Source organism: Hemiscyllium ocellatum, chromosome 20, assembly GCF_020745735.1.
Source record: "Hemiscyllium ocellatum isolate sHemOce1 chromosome 20, sHemOce1.pat.X.cur, whole genome shotgun sequence".
Classification (NCBI taxonomy): Eukaryota; Metazoa; Chordata; class Chondrichthyes; order Orectolobiformes; family Hemiscylliidae; genus Hemiscyllium; species Hemiscyllium ocellatum.
Window position 1 is genome coordinate 1,460,546 of NC_083420.1, and position 22,377 is coordinate 1,482,922.

The 22,377-nt window shown below is 42.9% G+C and overlaps 1 protein-coding gene across 1 annotated transcript; it reads left to right on the forward strand.

Annotated features, from left to right (window-relative positions):
* Positions 1-460: 460 nt before the first annotated feature.
* coq7 (coenzyme Q7 homolog, ubiquinone (yeast)) lies at positions 461-16,836 on the forward strand. The gene is made up of 5 exons (XM_060840092.1): positions 461-737; positions 4,361-4,475; positions 9,113-9,252; positions 13,073-13,141; positions 15,359-16,836. Exons 1-5 carry the CDS (start codon positions 477-479, stop codon positions 15,434-15,436), a joined length of 663 nt encoding a protein of 220 aa, XP_060696075.1. The 5' UTR covers positions 461-476; the 3' UTR covers positions 15,437-16,836.
* Positions 16,837-22,377: the final 5,541 nt, after the last annotated feature.

Genomic DNA, 22,377 nt, shown 5'->3' on the forward strand with positions numbered 1-22,377 from the left:
CCCATACATGTTCAGCCAATGGAGGGGGACGATTGAGGGATGGGGTGGGGTCACTTGGAGGGAGCGCGGTCGGGGTTGTGAAGGGGCGGGACTGGGATGGAGCGTGCGCGGTCAGTAAGGGGCGGGGAAAGGGAAAGGCAGGAACCCAGGTAGAGGGGCGCGGCCAGGGAAATGAGCGGGGCGGGGCCCAGAGGGCGGGGCGTGACCCTGGCGGCAAGGGGCAGGGTCCATACAGTGGGCGCGTCATGTCACATGATGGGCGTGGCCTAGTTGTGGGCGGGCGCCTGTGTCCCCGCCCCTGATCGCCCCACTGCCCCGCCCCCACCTCTTGCCCCTCCCCTTCCCCCCATCCCCTTCCCATCACATGCCCCGCCCCCTGCCCCGCCCCCACCCCTTGCCCCTCCCCTTTCCCCTTATACCCCGCCCCCTGCCACGCCCCCTCCTTCCCCCCCGCCCATCATCGTGTGGCCTGCGGAATGGCGATGGCGGCCCGAGCACGGGTCTGGGTTGCAGTGTGTGCCTTCCACCCGCCGCCGTTCCTGAGGCATGGCCGGCCTCTCCTGCAGCCGAGCGCCTGGGTTGGGCTCCCGGGCGCCAGGGCCCTGAGTGTCTCGGCCGAGAAGGCGATGCTGGATCGGATCATCCGGGTGGATCACGCCGGGGAGTACGGGGCTAACCGTATCTATGCCGGACAGATGGCCGTGCTGGGCCGCAGCCCCGTGGGGCCTGTCATCCAGGTATTTACCACAGAAATGCCTGGGTGGATGGGCCATGATAAATTACCCACAGTCAGGGGTAAATGCAGGGTGGGGCAATGGGTCAGGATGGTTACTCTTCGGAGGGCTAGTGTGGCCCTGTTGGGCCGAAGGGCCTGTTTCCACACTGTAGGGAATCAGACTGGGATTGACAATGGCCTGTGTTACATTATCATTCAGTCAGGGACCACCCTGATCCACAGGCTTACCGCCCTCTTTAATAGCTCACTTGTAACAAATCAGAGTATTTTTAAAAACTGTATTACTGCGTCTGAAAATACTTTGTAAAAGAACTTTTAAAAATCTATCCTTATGATTATTGAGGTGGCAGGCATCAAGGCCACATTCTGTCCTCAGAGGTGGGTGAGGCAACAAGCAGCAGATGCAGTACACTCAGAACTCCCAGAGGTTGGACCTGAAGGTCCATATCCCTCTGTTGTGTGATTTTTAACTTGGACCAGAAGGGGAGGAACTTTATCACAGTGTAATGTGGAACTGAAAATTGTTGGTCCCACAGAAACCTTAGGTAGCACTGGGACTGTGGTGGTGAAATTCTACTCTAATAGCTATATGATGCTTTTATTTGTACAAATTAGGAGTAGAAGTAAGATATTGTTTTTAAGACTGTTCCATCATTCGCTTTGATCAAAGCTCGTTCCACATTTTCATCTAGTCCCGGATAACCCTTGAATTACTTCCTGAACAAGAATCTAACTTCTTTCATCTTAAAAATATTCAATGACTCTACCTTCTGAGACAGAAAATTCCAAAGTTGCACAACTTTCACCTCTGGTAAAAAGTGAGGACTGCAGATGCTGGAGATGAGAATCAAGAGTGTGGTGCTGGAAAAGCACAGCAGGTCAGGCAGCATCTGAGGAGCAAGGCTATCGATGTTTCGGGCAAAAGCCCTTCATCAGGACTCCTCCAACTTTCATCTCTGTCCTAACAGGCTGATTCCCTGATTTGAAACTGTGCTCCCTGGTTCAGCACTGACCCACAAGATGAAACGTCCTTTCCTCAACCACCTTGTCGAGACATTTCAGGGTCTTATACATTTTGATTGAATTGCCCCTCAGTCTTCTTAACTTCAGTCTGTCCATTCTTTCTACATGAAACAAAGTGCTCATTCCAGCTATCAATCTAATAAAGCTTTTATGAAACCACTCCAAAGCATTTGTATATTTCCCTGGTTGTGGGTATGTTCACCAAGCTGGGATGTTGATTTGCAGTTGTCTTGTCCCCTTTCTAGGTGACATTCTCAGTGCTTTGGAGCCTCCTGTAAAGCATTGATGTACTGCACAACCATTTACATACTACTTCAGATAGGACGAACAAAACTTCACAGCGTATTTGAGATATGGTCTCACCAACGCCCTCTATAACTGAAGCATTAACATCCTTCATTTTTTGTCCACTTTCTGTTGTGATATACTCCAGTGTCCAATTAGTTTTCATGATTAAATGCTGTAATTGCATATTAATCATTTCTGACTCATGCACTTATAGAGTCATAGAGATGTACAGCATGGAAACAGACCCTTTGGTCTAACCTGGAGAAGGTGAGGACTGCAGATGCTGGGGTACCAGAGTTGAAAAATGTGGTGCTGGAAAAACACAGCAGGCTAGGCAGCATCTGAGGAGCAGGGGAATCAACGTTTCGGGCATAAGCCTTCCTGAAGAATGGCTTATGCCTGAAACGTCGATTCTCCTGTTCCTCGGATGCTGCCTAGCCTGCTGTGTTTTTCCAGCACCACATTTTTTCACCTTTGGTCCAACCTGTCCATGCCAACCAGATTGCAGCTCAGAATTCTACAGTTGTTCTAAGGTCACATTGCTTTTTTATTGTTCCTGCCAAAGTGCACATCCTTCTGGCACGTTGTTGCCCTCACTCAACCTATTTATGTCAGCCTGCATCCTTTGTTATATCATGTTCACAATGCTCTTTCGTACCTATCTTTGTCACCTTCAATTGTAACCAATTCCCTCATTTAAGTAATTGACATAAATTGTAAAAAAAAGCTGAGGTCCCAGCACAGACCCTCCACATGCAGCTGTTCTGATAAAGATCATTTATGCATCCTGTCTGTTTTCTTCCAGCTGGCCAATCTTCTATCCATACTGATATGTTAGTCCCTATACCATGAGCTCCTCAAGTGCAATGTTGTCAAATGGCTTCTAGAACATCAAGTGCAGTACATCAATGGGACTTTCTTTAGCAACAGAACATGTTACTACTGTTGGCGGCGGGGCGTGGCACGCACTACCTGCAACAGTAGTAGACTCACCAACTTTCAGGGCATTTAAATGGTCATGGGATAAACATATTGATGAAAATGGAATAGTGCAGGAGAGATAGGCTTCAGGTTGGTTGGTGCAACATCGAGGGCCCAAAGGGCCTGTACTGTACTAAATTGGCTGAACGTGATTTACTGTTCATAAAACCATTTTGATTTTTCCTGATTACCTCAAATTTTTCTAGTTGCCCAGTTTTAACCTCCTGAATAATCCATTCTAACCGTTTCCTCCTCAAATTAACTGGCCTATATATTTTTGTTTTCTATCTCCCTTCTTGAATAGAAAGGTTATATTACTATTTTTCAATTTAATTGAAGCTGCCTCATTCTTAGAAACTAGGGTGAGATATTATCTTGATCATAATAAGTTTTGTCATAGAGATGTACAGCATGGAAACAGACCCTTCGGTCCAACCTGTCCATGTCGACCAGATATCCCAACCCAATCTAGTTCCACCTGCCAGCACTTGGCCCATATCCCTCCAAACCCTTATTATTCATGTACCCATCCAAATGACTTTTAAATGTTGCAATTGTACCAGCCTCCACCACTTCCTCTGGCAGCTCATTTCATACACGTACCACCCTCTGCATAGAAAAAGTTGTTCCTTAGGTCTCTTTTATATCTTTCCCGTCTCACCCTAAACCCTCTCGTTCTGGACTCCCCCACCCCAGGGAAAAGACTTTGTCTATTTATCCTATCCATGCCCCTCCATGATTTTATAAATCTCTATAAGGTCACCCCTCAGCCTCTGACGCTCCAGGGAAAACAGCCCCAGCCTGTTCAGCCTCTCCCTATAGCTCAACCCTCCAACCCTGGCAACATCCTTGTAAATTTTTTCTGAACCCTTTCAAGTTTCACAAAATCTTTCCGATAGGAAGGAGACCAGAATTGCATGCAATATTCCAACAGTGGCCTAACCAATGTCCTGTACAGCTGCAACGTGGCCTCCCAACTGTCACTAAATTAAAGTTGGAATTGACACTGATTTCTACAATAACAGAAAATCTTATTTTTTCTGTGAAAGGAAAAGTTGAAATATGAAGAATAAATGTTTATTTAAAATAAAGGCTCGGAACGTGTACATAAAACCACGAGAGAGGAGCACAATGAGGCCATTGAGCCCATCGAGTCTGCTCCACCGTTTGATCATGGCTGACATGCTTCTCAAGCCCATTATCCTGCCTTCTCCCTATAACCCCTGATCCCATTATTAACCAACAGACATCCTAAAGGACAGCAGGTTTTTGTGCTAGATAATTGATATCAATGATGTAGTAAATTAACTGAAATTAATATTCATGTTTCAGCAAATGTGGGATCAAGAAAAGGAACATCTGGAGAAATTTAATGAATTGATAGTTGATCACAGAGTTCGGCCGACGCTTCTAATGCCTTTCTGGAATGTTGCAGGATTCATGTTGGGTAAACATCCAAATGTGTTTAAAATCTCTATCCTTGATTAATTGTTAAAGGTAGCCAGCACAGCTGAGTAAAAGACGGATTGCACTCAATTCGTCTCATTCAATTTCAAGGGGGTTGGAGTATAAGAATGGGGAAGTCTTACTGCAAAGATACAAGGTGCTGGTTAGACCACCCGCAGTACTGAGAGCATTTTTGATTCCCTTATTTAGGAAAGATATCATTTCATTGGAGGCAATTCAGAGAAGGTTCACTAGGCTGATGGTCTTCTCCTGTTCCTATTTCATATGGTGATCATGCAACATGGAAACAGAACCTTCATTCCAATTTGTCCATGCTGACCAAGTTTCTCAAACTAAATTAGTCCCTCTTGCCCATGTTTGGTCCATTTCCCTCTAAACCTTCCCTAATCACGTACCTGTCGAAATGCCTTTTAAATTTTGTAACTATACCTACATTTACCACTTCCTCTGGCAGTTCATTCCACATACAAACCAGCCTGAATGTGAATCTTTTGAATCTTTCTCCTGTCACTTTAAAAAAGTGCTCTCTAGATTTTAAGTCACCTATCCTGGGGAAAAGACCTTTGCTATTCACCTTATCTATACTCCTAATGATTTTATAACCTCTATAAGGTAACCCCTAAAACCTCCTATTCTCCAGTGAAAAAAGTCCCAGCCTATCCAGCCTTTCTTTATAACTCAAATTCTCCAGTCCCGACAGCACCTTTGTAAATTTCTTCTGAACCCTCTCTAATTTATTTATTGGAAAACAGTATTTACTGCACTGACTCTTACAGAACCTCAGAATCAACCAGCCTCCAGTCCAGAAAACAACCATTTCCTCAGCTCTGAATTTCCTGTCCTTCAGCAAGCTTCTTATCCAAACTGATACTGACTGTCCTATTCCATTAGCTGCTTATTTGATTGACTGAGCAGTAGTTATGAGGAATGGCCTTGGATCTTTTCTCAAACAAAGGAATTACATTTGCTATTTCCGATCCTCTAGCCCATCCTCCTTATCGAGAGAAGATTGGAACGTGATGGTAAGCCGTTCTGTTATCTTCACACCCATTCCTTTGGTCATCTGGAATATAAACCATTTGGACCAAGCTATTTACCTTCCCTAAGCAAAGCCAGCCTTGCCAATACATACTGCTCATCACTTTTCACCCCATTCATTACCTCTAGCTCCCTCCTTAGCTCAGTATGCTTTCTTCAGGCTCTGTGAAAACATCTTTGGAAATAATTGTTTTTACATGAATTGAGCTAAATAAATAGGATTATGGGTAAAATTGTATATGTATAAGATGATATAGAATATTTATTAATTATGTAATTGTTTAATAATTTCAAGACATGAATGTAGCAGGAATGATCAGAACATTCACAGCTAACATGAAAATGGTGGTAAATAGGGAGAAAGGAACGTTTTGGACTATAGGATGATACAGGTGAGCTGGTCAGAAGACTAACACACCAAGAAAATATACATTTTTTGGTAGAACCCTAGGCAGCACAAAGGTACAGAGGGACTTTGGTGTGCATGGCCATTGATTATTGAAGGCTGCAGGGTAGTTAATCAAGGGACCATGGTGACTGTTGACTGAAGAGATTTTTTAAAAGTGTTTAACAAATTACTACATACAGGTTGGGTAACAACATTAAGGTTTGTGGAATATAAGGGTCAGTGGCCAATTGGATTTGAAAATTGGCTTACAAACAGAAAGCAAGGAGTTGTAGTAGACAGGGGTTTTTTGGGGTAAAAACCAGGGTGTCCTCCATGAGTCAGTGCTGGCTCCACTGCTTTTTTTTTGTCTTAGCAAAGCTGACTTGGATCTTGGACTACGGAGTGAAATTTCAAAATTTGCCAATGATATCAAACCTGGAGGCACGGCAAATGGTGATAATGTTTCAAATTACGTATAATAGGACACAGACCAGGTGAATGGGCAGTCATGTTGCAGACTGAATTTAATAACAATAGCATGAGGTGATGCATTTTGGAAGAAGGGACAGGGAGAAACAATAGAGACATAATGCCATCGTTCTAAAGAGTGGGCAGGGAAAGAGGAGCCTTGGCATACTTCAGCATCACATTTTGGAGCTGACTGGACATTTAAGATTCCAAAAGGCATATGTCACAAAAACATGCCATTTGGTTCAACTAGTTGCATTTGTGCTCCACTTGTACCTCCTCTAGGGTTTAATATCCAAATATGAGCCTAACCTGCTCTTCTCTTCTTTCTCATGTACTTACTGAGCTTTGGAAATCAATGGGATATTGGGCGTCACAAATAAAAACATTGAATATAAAAGCAGGGATGTATGCCAAACCTCTGCAAAGTTCTGGTTAGGCCTCAACAGAGCCCTTTTGTAACCAGTTCTGGTCACCACACTTGAGATGGATGGTAGGGTCCCTGCAAGTGTACAGAGGGAATGTGATAGAATGATTCCAGGGATGAGAGATTTTAGCTACAAGATTAGGTTGGAGAAGCTGTGGTCATTCTCCTTGGAGCAGAAAACGAGAAGGGATTTGACGGAGATTATGGTAAAAGGTAAAGTTGCCATTGTACCAGAGGAACACGCTGAGACAGTTGTTGATGTGTTTAACCTGAGGGTCAGTATGCCTTGAGAGATAGAGGTTGCGAAGGAGGAACCTTCATGATAACCTCAGTCACTGTGGAAATTGAACCCACACTGTTGGTATCATTCTGCATTGCAAACCAGCTGGCCAGCTAACTGAGCTAACCAATCTCCGTGTCAGCATTATGACAGGCTTAGATAAAGTAATCAAGGAAAAGTGTTCTCACTAGCTGATTGTGCAAGAACTAGGTAACACAGATTTAAGATTTTGATCCCAGCTGATGGTATGCTAGGCAGGTCAGAGCTCTGAATGAAATCTGTCTTGATAAGATTATATCTTTTCATTTTGAAGTTGGTTACTATGGTTGCAATTGCTGGACATATTAACACAAGGCTACCAAGATTATTTTAAATGAAGAACTCACATTTATTAGACAAAAGTAAACAAAAAACAAACAAACCTATATGTTCTGGTCATCTCTGCAGGAGTTCCTCAGCATAACGTCCTAGGGCCAACCAAATTCAGCTGCTCCATCAATGACCTTCCCTCCATCATTAGGTCAGAAGTGGGGATGTTTGCTGATGATTACACAATGTACAGCACCATTTCTAACTCCTCAGATACTGAAACAGTCCATGTTCAAATGCAACAAGATCTGGATAATATCCAGGCTTGGGCTGACAATATTTGCACCGCAGAAATACCAGTCATTGACCATCTCCAATAACAGGCAATGAACTACAGCTCCTTGATACTCAATGGTATTACCATCTCTGAATCTCAAATCATCAACATTCTAGGGGTTACCATTGACTAGAAACTGAACTGGACTCACCATATAAATACAGTGTGTACAAGAGCAGGTCCTGTAGTGAGTAACTCCTCTCCTGACTATCCACCACCTACAAGGCACAAATCAGGAGTGTGATGGAACATTCCTCACTTATCTGGATGATTGCAGCTTCAAAAGCAGACAAGAAGCTTGACACCATCCAGGACATTGTAGCCCACTTGATTGGCACCGTATTCGTAAGCATCCACTCCCATTGCTCAGTGGCAGCAGTGTGTATAATCTCCAAGATATCCTGTTGAAATTTGCCAATGATCCTTCAAAACCTGTGACCACTTCCATCTACAAGGATAAGTGCAACAGATATCATGGGAGTGCCATCGTCTGCAAGTCCCCTTCCATTGTCATTCACCATTTTGACTCGGCAATGTATTGCTATTCCTTCGCTATCATTGGGGTGACATCCTGGAATTCCCTCCCCAAGGCCATTATGGATCTAGCTCCAATACATGGACTGTAGTGGTTCAAGGATGCAAATCACTACCACCACCTCCAGAGCAATTAAGAATAGGCAATAAATGCTGGCCCAGCCAGCAATGGCCACATCCCACAAAAGAATGAACAAAAAAATTAATTTGAAAGCAACTTAACATAAGCTGCACTAACAGACACAGCCTTTTTCCCAGCAATATCATTTATGGATACTCATTCCCAGAAGTGTGCATCCTTTTTAACTCTTTAATTTCCAACATAACTTAAGAACTTCTTATCCTGGGATTGCAGAAGGTGTCACAACTAGGGCAATACAGTTGGCCCCAGTGAAAACCTGATGCCTTTGCTTGGATGAAACTGAAGCCTGATTCTCCTGAATTGAATTCAAACTTCTAAATTGAACTTACTGGTCATAAACTCAGCAGCATACACACTTCATCAATTATCATCATGGCTTTCTCTTTGAACACTGATTAAGTTACATGCTTTCTTGGAAATTATGTATTTAGGAAGAATTTTCCAAATAAATTTTTACCTCTTAAAGCAAATCTGTTATCTTCATAGATATGAATTTAATCTGTGTTTATTTTGAAAATCCAAATTCCAAAATGATATTAGTAATCTTTATATGATTGACATAAATGTCCATGATAGACCATTAAATCCTCTGAGTGAGTATTCCCAGTGCCTTTACTTGTGGTTGCTGATCTTGAAATGACTTATGGTAATGGTAATTATTAGAAGTAAGTGTTTCTCTGCCTCCTTTTTATAGGTGCTGGAACTGCTCTTTTGGGAAAAGAGGCTGCCATGGCTTGTACAGTAGCGATAGAAGAGAGTATATCACAGCATTACAACAATCAGATAAGGATGCTAATGGAAGAAGACCCAGAAAGGCACAAAGAATTACTTGAAGTAAGCATCTTGGTGTATTAAATATGAAATAATATTGGTGGCTGTATATTAGCATTGTTTAATACTGCCAACTAGGTATTCGTCAAAAGGTTGCAGCATATTTCAGGGCTCTTGAAATGAAATTGAATAGAAAAATAGGGATGTTTTACCTCAGTTATAACAGGACATTGATAAAGACCTGAACTGGACTTTTGTCTACAGCTTTGGTCACGTTAATTAAGGTCACATTATATAAATGAACTGGGAGAGTTCAGAAATCTTTACCAAATTAATATTTGGGATGTATGTATTGTCTTCATGAGGAATGTTTGGACGGTCTAGGCTTGTCATTTGCTGGAGTTTGGCAGAATAAGAGGTAAATGTATTGAAAGGTCTTCATGTGGAGGATGTGAAATTGATGCTGCTTGTTGTGGGAGAACCGAGCACAAGGGATCTCTATTTAAAATAGATAAGGGAAATATCCTAAAGGGTTATGAGTGTTGGGAACTCTTCTTCAAAAGCTAGTGGAAGCACATTTTAAGACTGTGTTATGACTCCAGCTAATGGTAATACTGAATTGAAACATGCCTAGATGGATCGTAAGTTTTATTTTTCTTTTGTTTACTGAAGAGGTCAGTGACTGTACATATTCAAAGGCTGTCAATGTACTTTTAACAAAAGAATATAAAAGATCATAATCCAAGAATAACACAAGCCATATTACATTAGACAAAAGCTACTGGGATGATCTCGTTGCAAACATTCGATTAAAAAGCCATCTGTTTCATCCCAGCAATGTCTTGTAGATGACCAAACCTCCGTGTAGTCGATGATCCCATTTATGCTTCTTGTTTAGCTGGCATCCCAGTAGTTGGCTTCCTCTTGGAAACTTTATTCATCTTCACTAGATACCATTTTCTTCACTTAATGTCTCTCTCTGAGGTACTGCTAACTCAGCTCACTTATTGCTTTGCATGGGTCTATAAACCCATGTTTTCAACAGCCTTTAGGATGACTTCCTCTCTGGCACCCCTCCACACCCTTCTGCATCTGGAGTTTGCTGACGACTGCATCTCATGATGTCTCCCCCAACTCTGCCTGCTTGGAGAGAGGTATGAACAGCAGGTTTACTGCGAATGGGCCTCTTCCCCCTGCATGAACTGGCTTCTCTCACTCTGTCTTTCTGTCTGTCTCTGTCTTCCTCTGTGTCTCTCTCGCTCTCTGTCTCTCATATCATATGACTTTGTTTGAAAATTGATTTTGTTTTTCAGTGTTGAGAAAATCAAATCAGATCTTCTCAAAACTGAAAAACAAGATCAATGATCAGCCATGATCTTAATGAATAGTAGAGCAGGCTCGAGGGGCTGAATGGCCTCCTCTAGTTTCTCATTGATGTTATAGCACTGCAAGGTCTGCCAAAGCAAGACTGGGGTATCAGTACTGTATATGCTGTAAGGGATGATTTGTCATTTCACTGCTTTTTGCTCATTAGAATAACTGCTATATTATAAAATAAATTTTATTCGGAAGTAATTATTATTTAGCAAATGCACATTCACCAGAGCTGAGTGATAGCCTCCCCGTTTGCTGAGCGTATGGTGATTAGTCTGCTGCTTAGTCTGTCAAAGGGACCTTCCTTAGCAATGTGCTGCATTGTTTATCTCTCCACAAGTGCATAAGGACTTGTTCTGAGGCCCCATGCAGTGGAGCTTGGCTAAACAAGGCCCTGGATTGTTCTGAACCTGTCAGGTTCAATCTTATCACTGTAGTTTAAAGGCTGTCATTCTTCAGGTGCGGCTTGTCACTTTTGATCAACCACTTTGTGGTTTGAATTCAACATAGACTAATAAATTGAGAAACTGCAGGTCTAGATGTTCTGTGAAGCGCAAACTTTATGTACGTTATAGGCTGCATTTAATGGGACTGCAAAGAGGCCCATTGTTCAGGACATTTAATTCTTCACGTGGTGCGGTTTGATAGCTGACCTGAGAGCCATTTACGTTAAAATAAATAGATGAGGAAGCATATCTAGTTCCTTAGCATCTGCAGCCTTCGGCTTAACCACGTAAACTCACCTCTTCTGCCAATTTAAAAACAAATTAGTGCAGAGAATAATTCACTCCTTTCAGGATTGGCTATCGTTTTAGAATTTTATTATAGTGCATCAGATGTGTACAGTAAATTTTCATTGCTCCCATTAAAAAATAAACAAGTTGAAAATATGAATTTGAACATTAAAATTGTCCCTTTTCAGAATTGTTTTCCATGACAGTGTGAAGGTACAGGAATGAGTCAGTTTGTTTGTCACCTTTTTTTTAAAATCACACAACACCAGGTTATAGTCCAACAGGTTTAATTAGAAGCACACTAGCTTTCGGAGCGTCGCTCCTTCATCAGGTGATTGTGGCGGGCTCGATCCTAACACAGAATTTATAGCAAAAATTTACAGTGTGATGCTACTGATATTATACATTGAAAAATTGATTGTCTGTTAAGCCTTTCATCTGTTAGAATACAGTGATAGTTTCACTTCTTTCATGTGTAAAATTACAAAACTTTTTTTTTAGAAGTTGCATTCTCGGGTTAGCTGTTAACAATGGTGAGAGCGAGACAATATGGTGAAGGTGATAGTCGAGCACTCTACTATCACCTGATGAAGGAGCGTCACTCCGAAAGCTTGTGTGCTTCCAATTAAACCTGTCAGACTATAACCTGGTGTTTTGTGATTTTTGACTTTGTACACCCAGTTCAACACTGGCATCTCCAAATCATGACCTTTTTTTTTAAGTAATGTTTAACATTGAGATCAGCAGCGGAGTACTGCTGAGAGTGAGCGCAGTGTGTTACTGACATACTTATTTTGAAAGTAATGAGAGAACTAGCAGCCAGTACCAAGATTCCATATTGAAGTGATCTGGTGAACAACATAAGCACTAAACTGGAATCCATTAACACTCAGTGGGAAGCCAAGGTAGGGGCAGGGACAGAAATCCTGGGCCTGAACCTTAGCCCCTGACCTGAATATAGAAGGTCCCTTACAGCCCTGAGCCCCAGTTATTGGTGACTGATGTATGCCCCTGTCTTCAGCCATCATATTAGAGAGCGATTTTCAAATCAACCTATTTAAAGTTGTTATTACACTCCTCTGGCCCAAGTAGGACTTGAACCTGGACCTCCTCGCCAGAGGCATGGACATTACCACTATGCCGTTTAAAAACTCTCAGCCATTATCACTTTGTAGATTTACACTAGTTGAGCTCATCAAAAACAAGATGTTCTGAAATTGATCTATAAAATTTCTAATCTTAGAAAATGTAGATAATTTAAATGTAATTCAATCAACATGACATTTTTAAGAAGTGAAATATTAATTTTGCATAGGCAGTAGTTTTTCTTGCCCTTTCCAAAATCATGCTGCTTTGCTGTTCAGAAAACCATACAGCTGCAAACATAGCTCAGTGCCATGGCATACAAGGCCACAGGCTACCTACTGGAAAGGGGCACCAGAATAGAAGGACGTTTAATGACTGGCATGGACATGATGGACTGAAGGGTCTCTTTCTGTGCTGTGGAGCGTATGACTCTATGACATCTGGAATATTGGGGGGAGTAAATGAAACGTTCTTACTTCAAATGCAAACATTCCTGTTCAAGACTGAACACCACAGCTTTCTAATCCATTCTTTGAGCTGGAATAGTAATACATTTAAGGTACCAACTTGTACTTGTAACCTTTAGCATTGAGTCTATTGTACACATTATATGTAATAAAGTGTGATTTGGTGTTCAGGGATATGACTTGTATCCTTCTTATCCATAATAAAATACTTTTTTTTAACAGATTCTAAAGAAATTCAGAGATGATGAAATGGAGCATCATGACACAGGATTAGCACATGATGCAGAAATGGTAGGTTCTTGTTTAGATGTTTTCTGTTAAGTATTCAGGTATCTTATCAAAGATTGAGCTGTCTAAGAAGCCCAATGGGTGCCAGTATTGGTGATATGGAGTAGTGTTAAGTTGTGTAGATAGGTTAACTTCCATGATTTCTGCATTTGGCTTATGAGATTTCATGTTGCTTGTTTAAGGACGAATAATGCCAATAGATAATCAGACACTTCACCACAATGACAGGGGGAATTAAGATAAATCATAGTTAGTATTAATCTCACACTTTTGGTGACCAGTAGAAAACTCACTTCCGTGTTATTATACTCACTTAAAGGACATGGGCGTTGCTGGCTGGGCCAGCATTTATTTCTCGTCCCTAATTGCCCTTGAGAAGATGGGGGGTGAGCTGCCTTCTTGAACCTCTACAGTAGGTTGACCTGCAGTGTCCTAAGGGAGGGAATTCCAGGATTTTGACCCCGCGACAGTGAAGGAACAGTGATATATTTCCAAGTCAGGATGGTGAATGGTTTGTAGGGGAGCTTGCAGGGGGTGGGGTTCCCATAATTTCTGCCCAGCCAATGTCCTACAAATGAAGTTTTGTAAAAAGCCAATGTATACACCACATAGTTCCATTTGATCTTCACATTGTAAGGGGAAGAAAGTAACCTCCTGGAGTATTGTATGTAAACACATATGAGTGTTCAATTTTCATTTTCTATAACCCAAAAGGAAAAGCATGTATCTCTTAAAGAAATTTTTAAAAAAATTAACTTGGCTTCAATGAACTGGTGCAAGAATGCATGTTATTGTGCTGTATACATGTAGGCAATAGGCAGCTATGTATCACATATATTGTGCTGTATACATATAGGCAATAGGCAGCTATGTATCACTATCAGCAATGTCACGAAGGCATCTGTGTGCTTAAAGTGTGAAAGTGACACTGTACTGTGGTACCTGAGTCATGTATATCACTGAAGAAAGGAGACTTGCAAGGTTGATAATCTGACTCAAGTTAACGCATGATTTCTGCAAATTTATGTTCTTGGTAAATGGCTAATGCATTAGAATTTTTGGAGGAAATCTCAACCAGAGTGGAGAGAGCGGAACCAGTAAATGTTTAGTTTGGACTTCCAGAAGGTGTTTCCCCACAGCGTTGGACATAGTACATTGGCATGGATAGAGAATTGGTTCAGGGGTAGGAAACAGTAAGTGGGAGGTTGGCAACTCATGGTCAGTGTGACGGCCACAATATATATTAATGACTTGCAGCAAAGAAGTGAATGTATTGGAGCCAAATTTGCAGATACTATTAAAATACTCCAGGATTGTGGCAGATTGTGAGAGAGATAGAGTTGACAGAGATAAGTAAATGGGCAAGTTGTTGGCAATTGGATAGCAATTTGGGAAGACGCAAGGGGATTTTTTTTGGAATGGAGAGCAACAGGAAATATATTTAAATGGGGAAAAAACCTGCTGAAAGCTGCAACATAAAGGAATTTGGGGGAAATTTGTGCACTAAACTTAGAAAGTTAACATATGGGGCTGCAGGTAATCAAGAAGCCTGAGGGATGTTGGTCTTTATTTCTAGGGGGTTGGAGTGTGAGAGTAGGGATGTCATACTGCAACTGTACAAGGTGCTGGTGAGACCACATCTCGAGTACTGTGAGCAGTTTTGGTTCCCTTATTTTAGGAAAGTTATCATTTCATTGGAGGCAGTTCAGAGAAAGTTCACTAGCAGGATCCCTGAGATGGAGGGATTATCTTAAGAGCAGAGGCTAAACATTTGGAACTGGTGTTTAAAAGAATGAGAGGTGATTTCATTGAAACAAATCAGATTGTTAAGGAGCCTGACAGGGTCAATGCTGAGAGGATGTTTCCCCTCGTGGGAGAGTCCTAGGACAGAGGGCACAGTCCCAGATTAAAGGGGAGCCAATTTCCTTCTGTCAGAGGGTTGAGAGTCTTCGGAACTCCTTGCCCCAGAGAGCTATGGGGGCAGAGTCCTTGTGTATATTTAAGGCTGAGAATGATAGATTCTTTATTAGTCAGGGAGTGAAAGGTTGCAGGGAAAGGTCAGGAAAGTAGATGTGAGGAATATAAAATCAGCCATGATCCTTTTGAATGGTGCGGCAGGTTTGGGGGAATGAATGGCCTCCTTCTATCCTTATTTCTTATGGTCTTGTCGTGGGAAAAGCTGTGCCATTGTTTTGATTTATTCTCAATTTTATTTTTTAGGCACCTGCATATGCGTTATTGAAGAATGTTATACAAGCTGGATGCAAGGCTGCTATCTACGCATCTGAACGCATTTAAATACTTTCTTTGTACAATCAATCCATTTTTGCAATAGATTACTAATATACAGTAAAGTAGGTAATGTCATAACTTATTTGGTTTATAATTATCTTACAATTTGTTTCAATTATGAAAATAAGTGTTGTTGTGTATATGCTTGAGAGTCTATTTTCCAATTTCTCTGGCACTTTGTATTGAACCAGGGGTGTGTATGAAATGCACTGACTGCCCAACTATTGAAGAATTATCCAGTTGGGCCTAAAGTGAACACATGTCTGCTTCATCAATACTGCTCAAACTTAGAATGTGAGCCAAAGTGCTGTGGAGAAAAAATGTTTGTGGAGAATGTTACCACTTAATCAATCATAAAGACACTGCCTCTGACCCATACAGGCCAGAGGGTCCCATGTTTCTGCTGAATTAGTTAGTGTATGCTCTGCAGTGGTTTTAGCACTGTGGTCGAATTCAGCTGTTGAGTGAGGGAGCTTGAAATTGGTGTTGCCTTTTCATTTGCTTTGAGTAGATGGGTTTGGGAGGGAGCATGGTGCATGGTCAGGGAAGCTGACTGCTCTCTCTGTAACCAGGGCAGTAATGCTGAGGCCCAAGCAGCAGGAAGGGGCAGAAAGCGCTAGAGAAGTTATCCCATGGTGGCAGAGGCATGTTCGGCCTATATTGAGTGGAGTCATCCTTCTCCAAAAGTTGCACAGCAATGGCAAGGCTGTGACATGGAAAGACACCAGCCTTACCATTTTCTGCTTGAACCAGTGAAGCCTCCTTTAGTTGTATTGCAGCCATTTCCTCCCAATTCCCACTGTGTGGATACAGTGTGCTGGGTCAGATCTGGCCTGTAACATTTGACACACTACTGTGCTGCTACAGTTTAACTCTTTTAATTTGTTTGGTGTTTCTGCTGCTGCTGAATAAGCTGCAGTATGGCTATAGGAAGAGCATGAGGGAATATGAACACATCAGGAAACCAATTGCATGTGCAAGTTTCCTGGCCCCCTCACAGAGCCATGTTTGAGTGGCTGGGTAGGTCCACTCTGTGTGTGAGAGGAAGAAACATTGATCACAGCTCACACAGCTGATCACTACCTTGCTGTTATCTCCTCTCCTGTCAAATAGTCGTTCCAGGCTGACTGCCATGACTTGCATGAAGAACAATCGCTCAGGAGAAGTACTGCACCCCCTTGAAAATAATGCTGAATAAGGAATTTAATGTCTGCCAGAGGGAGAAAACGAAAGCTCATTCCCGATTACAGTTAAAATGTTCGAGATCCAGTACAAATGGAGCAGCTAGCAAGGTTTTTATGCATGTGAAAATAAATGCTGATCCTTCTTTTACAGGTAATATTTTACAGTAAATTAATAGGGAACATGTTAATTTGTGAAAAGTCATTAAAATATGTGACCTGAAAGCGCACATTTTCTTCAAGTTATTGAATGGTTTAAATGCAGTTTTTAAACAATACCACTGGGATCAGGATGCTGCAGACAAAGCCAGCTGGATTCAGCATATGAGCTCGATTGCATGTTTGCCTGACCTTTGGTTGTTAAAGCAACATCTCTGTCTATTTTACTGATGGCTATTCTCACAAGCCATTTTGTTATGTCACAATGGTCGTCACTCAAAATAACTAATCTTTTATATAATTGATGTTCCTGTATGTCTTGGCATCTTTGTCACTATTTCTGTGCAAGTCTTTTTGCCTGATGGTGGTGCTGTTTCCTAGCTTATACACTGACATGCCTTATTGTGATGCTGCGATTTATTCTGTTACTTTTTGGGGAGTCTTTTCTAAAGGCTCTTTAAGCCACATTGAGAGGACTGGCTGGGAGAATGCTTGTAGTGACCTGCTAGATCAGTCACAACTCTCATGGCAGCCCATTCTGGTCTGGCAGTTGTTCCAGTCTGTTCTTCACACAGCGAGCAGTTACGGTGTGGGATGTACTGCTTGGAAGTGTGGTGGAAGCAGACTCAAGAGGACACAGAAGGAATATTTGGATAAAAATACCGTTCAAGGGTATGGGAGAAAGCAGAAGCTTGACACAAGAAACCAAGGTTCATTTAATGAGCCAGTGCTGGCACAATGGACTGAATGGTCTCATTCTATGCTGCAGTAGATCTTTGTCGTGTTCCTCAACCATGCTTATTTTTGACAATTGAAAGTTTGTCCTACCATTGATATTTAGGTAACTTTGAGCCACTAACCTTAACAGAACTGATAGGATTTGAGAACCACAAACAAAGTAAGAGCAGGTGTAGGCCATTCAGCCCTTCAAGCTTATGCTGCCATGTTCAGTATGATCATGGCTAAGCATCCAACTCGCTAGCCTTTTCCTGCTTTCTCCCCAGATCCTTATCTATGTGCGGATTTGACCAGACAAAAAATAACCGTTAATAATGTTTGTGCTGTTCGTTGCTAACAGAGTAATGTTCTTCCTCTCCGTTCCCAACAGTTGCCTTCACTTTTTCATGCACCTGCATAATCTGATCAATGAGAAGTATTTTGGGGTGAGCCAATGGTAGAAATTCTTGCTTCATTTTATTGCAGATAAAAGATTAGATTTTGAGTGCAAAATTAATTTTGAACTGATTATTATTTGAGAAGAGTAACCTACCATAGACAATATCTTGCTACATGGTGTTAAAATTAGTCAATTATTCGATTATAATTGAACCATGAGTCATCCTGATTGTTTGTGGCAGCCTGATATTTTTATAAATCCATTCAGGGGAGGTGTGTCTCACTGGCTGGGTTGGCATTTATTGTTCAGCACTAATTGTCCTGCAGCGCCTGGCAGCTAGCTAGCTGTCTCCTTGAGCTATAGCAGTTCGTGGCTGGAGATAGACTCACGATGCCGTTAATGGGGATGTTCCAGGATTTTAATCCAGCAACACTAAAGGAATGTCAGTATATTTCTACATCACGATGGTGTGTGACTTGGAGGAAAACTTGCAGGTGGTAGTGTTCCTGTGTACCTGCTGTTCCATTTTAAACAGAGCGGCGAGGAGAGAGGGTGGAGAGAAGGGAGAGCTGCTGGGAAGTTTTTAAGTGGGTGAGATCTAAACCTGAGACCCGACACTGGAGGACCTCCCTCCCACCCACCTCCTCTAATCTTACTAAGGGTCTGTAAACTCAATTAGTTTTCAGGTTTTCTTTTCTTTCCTTCCTTTGTTTAGTCTCTGGGTGGGCTTTCAGACTTAGCAGGGTATGGATGTTAGGGCAGTTACATGTTCCTCCAGAATGTGGCCGGTGAGAGACTTAACACATGTCTCTGCCAACCACATCTGCGGGAAGTATACTCAACTCCAGCTCCTCGAAAACCGAGTTAGGGAATTGGAGCTGGAGCTGGATGGACTATGGATCATCCAGGAGGCAGAGGGAGAAACTGCAAGGATGTACAGGGAAATGGTCACTCCTCAGACACAGGATAAGGACAGCTGGGTTACTGTCAGGGGGAGGAAAGGGAACCAACAGATACGGCAGGGATCCCCTATGGCCATTCCCCTCAGCAATAAGTATACTGTTTTGGACACTGCTGGTGGGGACAGCCTACCAGGGGAAAGCCATAGTTGTCAGGTCTCTGGCTCTGGGGCTCAGAAGGGAAGGGGGGGAAATAGCAAAGCGCTAGTGGTAGGGGACTCAATAGTTAGACGGATTGACAGGAGATTTTGTGGTCAGGAACGGGATTCCCGGAAGGTATGTTGCCTCCCTGGTGCCAGGGTCCAGGATGTCACCGATCGGATTTACAGGATTCTGAAGGTTGAGGGTGAGCAGCCAGAAATCATGGTATATATTAGCACCAATGACATAGCCAGGAAAGGGATTGAGGGTCTACAGAGAGTTCGGTTGGAAGCTGAAGAGCAGGGCGAGTAGAGTAGTGATCTCAGGTTTGCTACCGGTGCCACGAGATAGTGAGGTGAGGAACAGTCAGCGAATGCAGCTTAACATGTGGCTGCGAGGCTGGTACAGGGGGGAGGGCTTCAGATACTCTAGACCATTGGGAGACCTTAGAACATAGAAAATTACAGAACAGAACAGGCCCTTAAGCCCATGATGTTGTGCCAAGACTTAATCCAACACCACTAATCCAGAATCTGATTTCCAGCATCTGCAGTCATTGTTTTTACCTCGTTGATTTTATCCCTACTGCGAATCCTCTTGCAAGGATGCCTGCCTTGAAGAAGTTTTCCTCCTCTCTCTACAAGAATCTCAGGTAGTCCCTCTCCCACTGCAACTCCCAGGTCATTTCCTCTGCCCTGAAGCTCTTCAACCATGTCCTGAAACAAACTCAGTACCACAGCTACATTTGCTTCCCAACTTCCAGCTCAGCACCGTCCCATGACCTGTCCTACCTGCCTATCTTCTTTTCCACCTATCCACTCCACCCCCCCCCCCCCCCCCCCCCCCCCCACCACTGACCTATCACCTTCATCCCCTCCCCCATTCACCTATTGTAATCTATGCTACTTTCTCCCCACCCCCACCCTCCTCTCACTTATCTCTCCATCCTTCAGGGTCTCTGCCTGTATTCCTGATGAAGGGCTTTTGCCCGACACGTCGATTTTGCTGCTCCTTGGATGCTGCCTGAACTGCTGTGCTCTTCCAGCACCACTGATCCAGAATCTGGTTTCCAGTTTCTGCAGTCATTTTTACCTAATGTAAAATATAGTAACTTAACCTACGCACCCCTCAACTCACTGCTATCCATGAGCATGGCCTGCAGTCACTTAAATGTACCCAATGACTCTGCTTCCACCACCACAGCTGGCAACGCATTCCATGCATTCACAACTCTCTGTAAAGAACCTACCTCTGACATCTCCTTTATACATTCCTCCTAATATCTTCAAACTGTGACTTCTCGTACCAGTCAATCCTGCCCTGGGGAAAAGTCTCTGGCTGTCGACTCTATCAATGCCTCTCATTATTTTGTACACCTCGATCAGGTCTCCTCTCTTCCTCCTTCTCTCCAGAGAGAAAAGTCTGAGATTATTCAACCTTACTTATTACGGCAAGCGCTCCAATCTAGGCAACATCCTGGTAAACCTTCTTTGCACCCTCTCCAAAGCTTCTGTATCTTTCCTATAGCAGGGTGACCAGAACTGGACACAATATTCCAAGTGTGGTCTCACCAGGGATTTGTAGAGCTGTAGCAAAACCTCGCGGCTCTTAAACTCGATCCCCCTGTTAATGACAGCCAAAACACCATATGCTTTCTTAACAACCCTATCCACTTGGGTGGCAACTTTGAGGGATCTATGTACTTGCACACACACATCCCTCTGTTCCTCCACACTGTCTTTAATCCTATATTCAGCATTCAAATTCGTTCTTCCAAAATGCATCACTTCGCATTTATCCAGGTTGAACTCCATCTGCCATTTCTCAGCCCAGCTCTGCACCCTGTCTATGTCACGCTGCAGCCTGCAGTAGCCCTCTATCTATTGACGACACCTCCAACTTTTGTGTCATCTGCAAATTTACTAACCCACCCGTCAACCTCCTCATCCAAGTTCTTTGTAGTTTTTATAAATGAGTAGAGGCCCAAGAGCAGAGCCCTGCGGGACCCCACTCAACACTGTCCTCCAGGCAGAATACTTTCCATCTACAACCACTCTTTGCCTTCTGTCAGCCAGCCAATTCTGAATCCAGATAGCCAAATCTCCCTGTATCCCATACCTCCTGACTTTGAATGAGCCTACCATGGGGAACCTTATCAAATGCCTCACTGAAGTCCATATACACCACATCCACTGCTTGACCTTCATCAACTTGCTTGTCACCTCCTCAAAGAACTCAATAAGATTAGTTAGGCATGACCTGCCCCTCACAAAGCCATGCTGACTGCCTTTAATCATGCTATGCTTTTCCCAAATCATCATAAATCCTTTCCCTCAGAATTCTTTCCAAAACCTTGCTGACCACAGATGTGAGACTGATTGGTCTGTAATTGCCAGGGATTTCCCTATTACCCTTCTTGAAAAGTGGAATAACATTCACCTACCTCCAACCTTCCAGTACGACTCCCATGGAGAGTGAGGAGGCAAATATCCTCGCCAACGGCTTAGCAACCTCCTTTCTCACTTTCCGGAGCAGCCTAGGATAAATCTAGTCTATCCCTGTAGACTTATTAATCTTAATGTTTGCCAAAATTTACAACACTTCAACTTCATTAACCTTGACCTGGTCAAGACTGTATCCCAGCTCCCCTAAGTTTTCATTTACAACAAGTTCCCTTTCCTTGGTGAAAACCGAAGCAAAAAAACTCTTTTAGGGATTCCCCATCTGATCAGGCTCCATGCACAAGTTCCCTCCTCTATCCCTGATTGGCCCTACTTTCTCCCTGATCGTTCTCTTATTCCTCACGTATGAGTAAAATGCCTTTGGGTTCTCCCTAATCCGTCTTGCCAAGCCTTTGTCGTGCCCCCTCCTGACTCCCCTCAGTCCATTTCTGAGCTCCTTTCTAGCAAGCCTGTAATCCTCTAAAGCTGTGCTAGATCCTTGCTTCCTCACCTTACGTAAGCTGCCTTCTTCCTTTTGACGAGAAGCTCCTCTGTTCTCGTCATCCAAGATTCCTTAATCTTACCCCTTCTTACCTGTCTCAGAGGGACAAATTTGTGCATCACTCACAACAACTGCTCCTTAAATAGTCTCCACATGTCTGTTGTGCCCTTTCTGTGGAACAATTGCTCCTAATCTGTACTTCCCAACTCCTGTCTGATAGTGTCATAATTTCCTTTTCCCCTATTAAATATCTTCCCTCGGTAACTGCTCCTTTCCCTCTCCAAGGCTATGGTAAATGTGAGACAGTTGTGATCACTGTCACCACCGCAAGATCTGACACCTGTCCTGGTTCATTGTCAAGCACCAAATCCAAAATGGCCTCTCCCTTTGTCGGTCTCTACATACTGAGTAAGGAAATCCTCCTGAACACACCTGATAAAAACGGCT

Coding starts and splice junctions, on each gene's coding strand:
- coq7 (XM_060840092.1), top strand. CDS start 477: ATGGCGATGGCGGCCCGAGCACGGGTCTGGGTTGCAGTGTGTGCCTTC. Junction 4,476..9,112: donor TGTTGCAGGATTCATGTTGG/GTAAACATCCAA, acceptor TCCTTTTTATAG/GTGCTGGAACTGCTCTTTTG. Junction 9,253..13,072: donor GGCACAAAGAATTACTTGAA/GTAAGCATCTTG, acceptor TTTTTTTAACAG/ATTCTAAAGAAATTCAGAGA.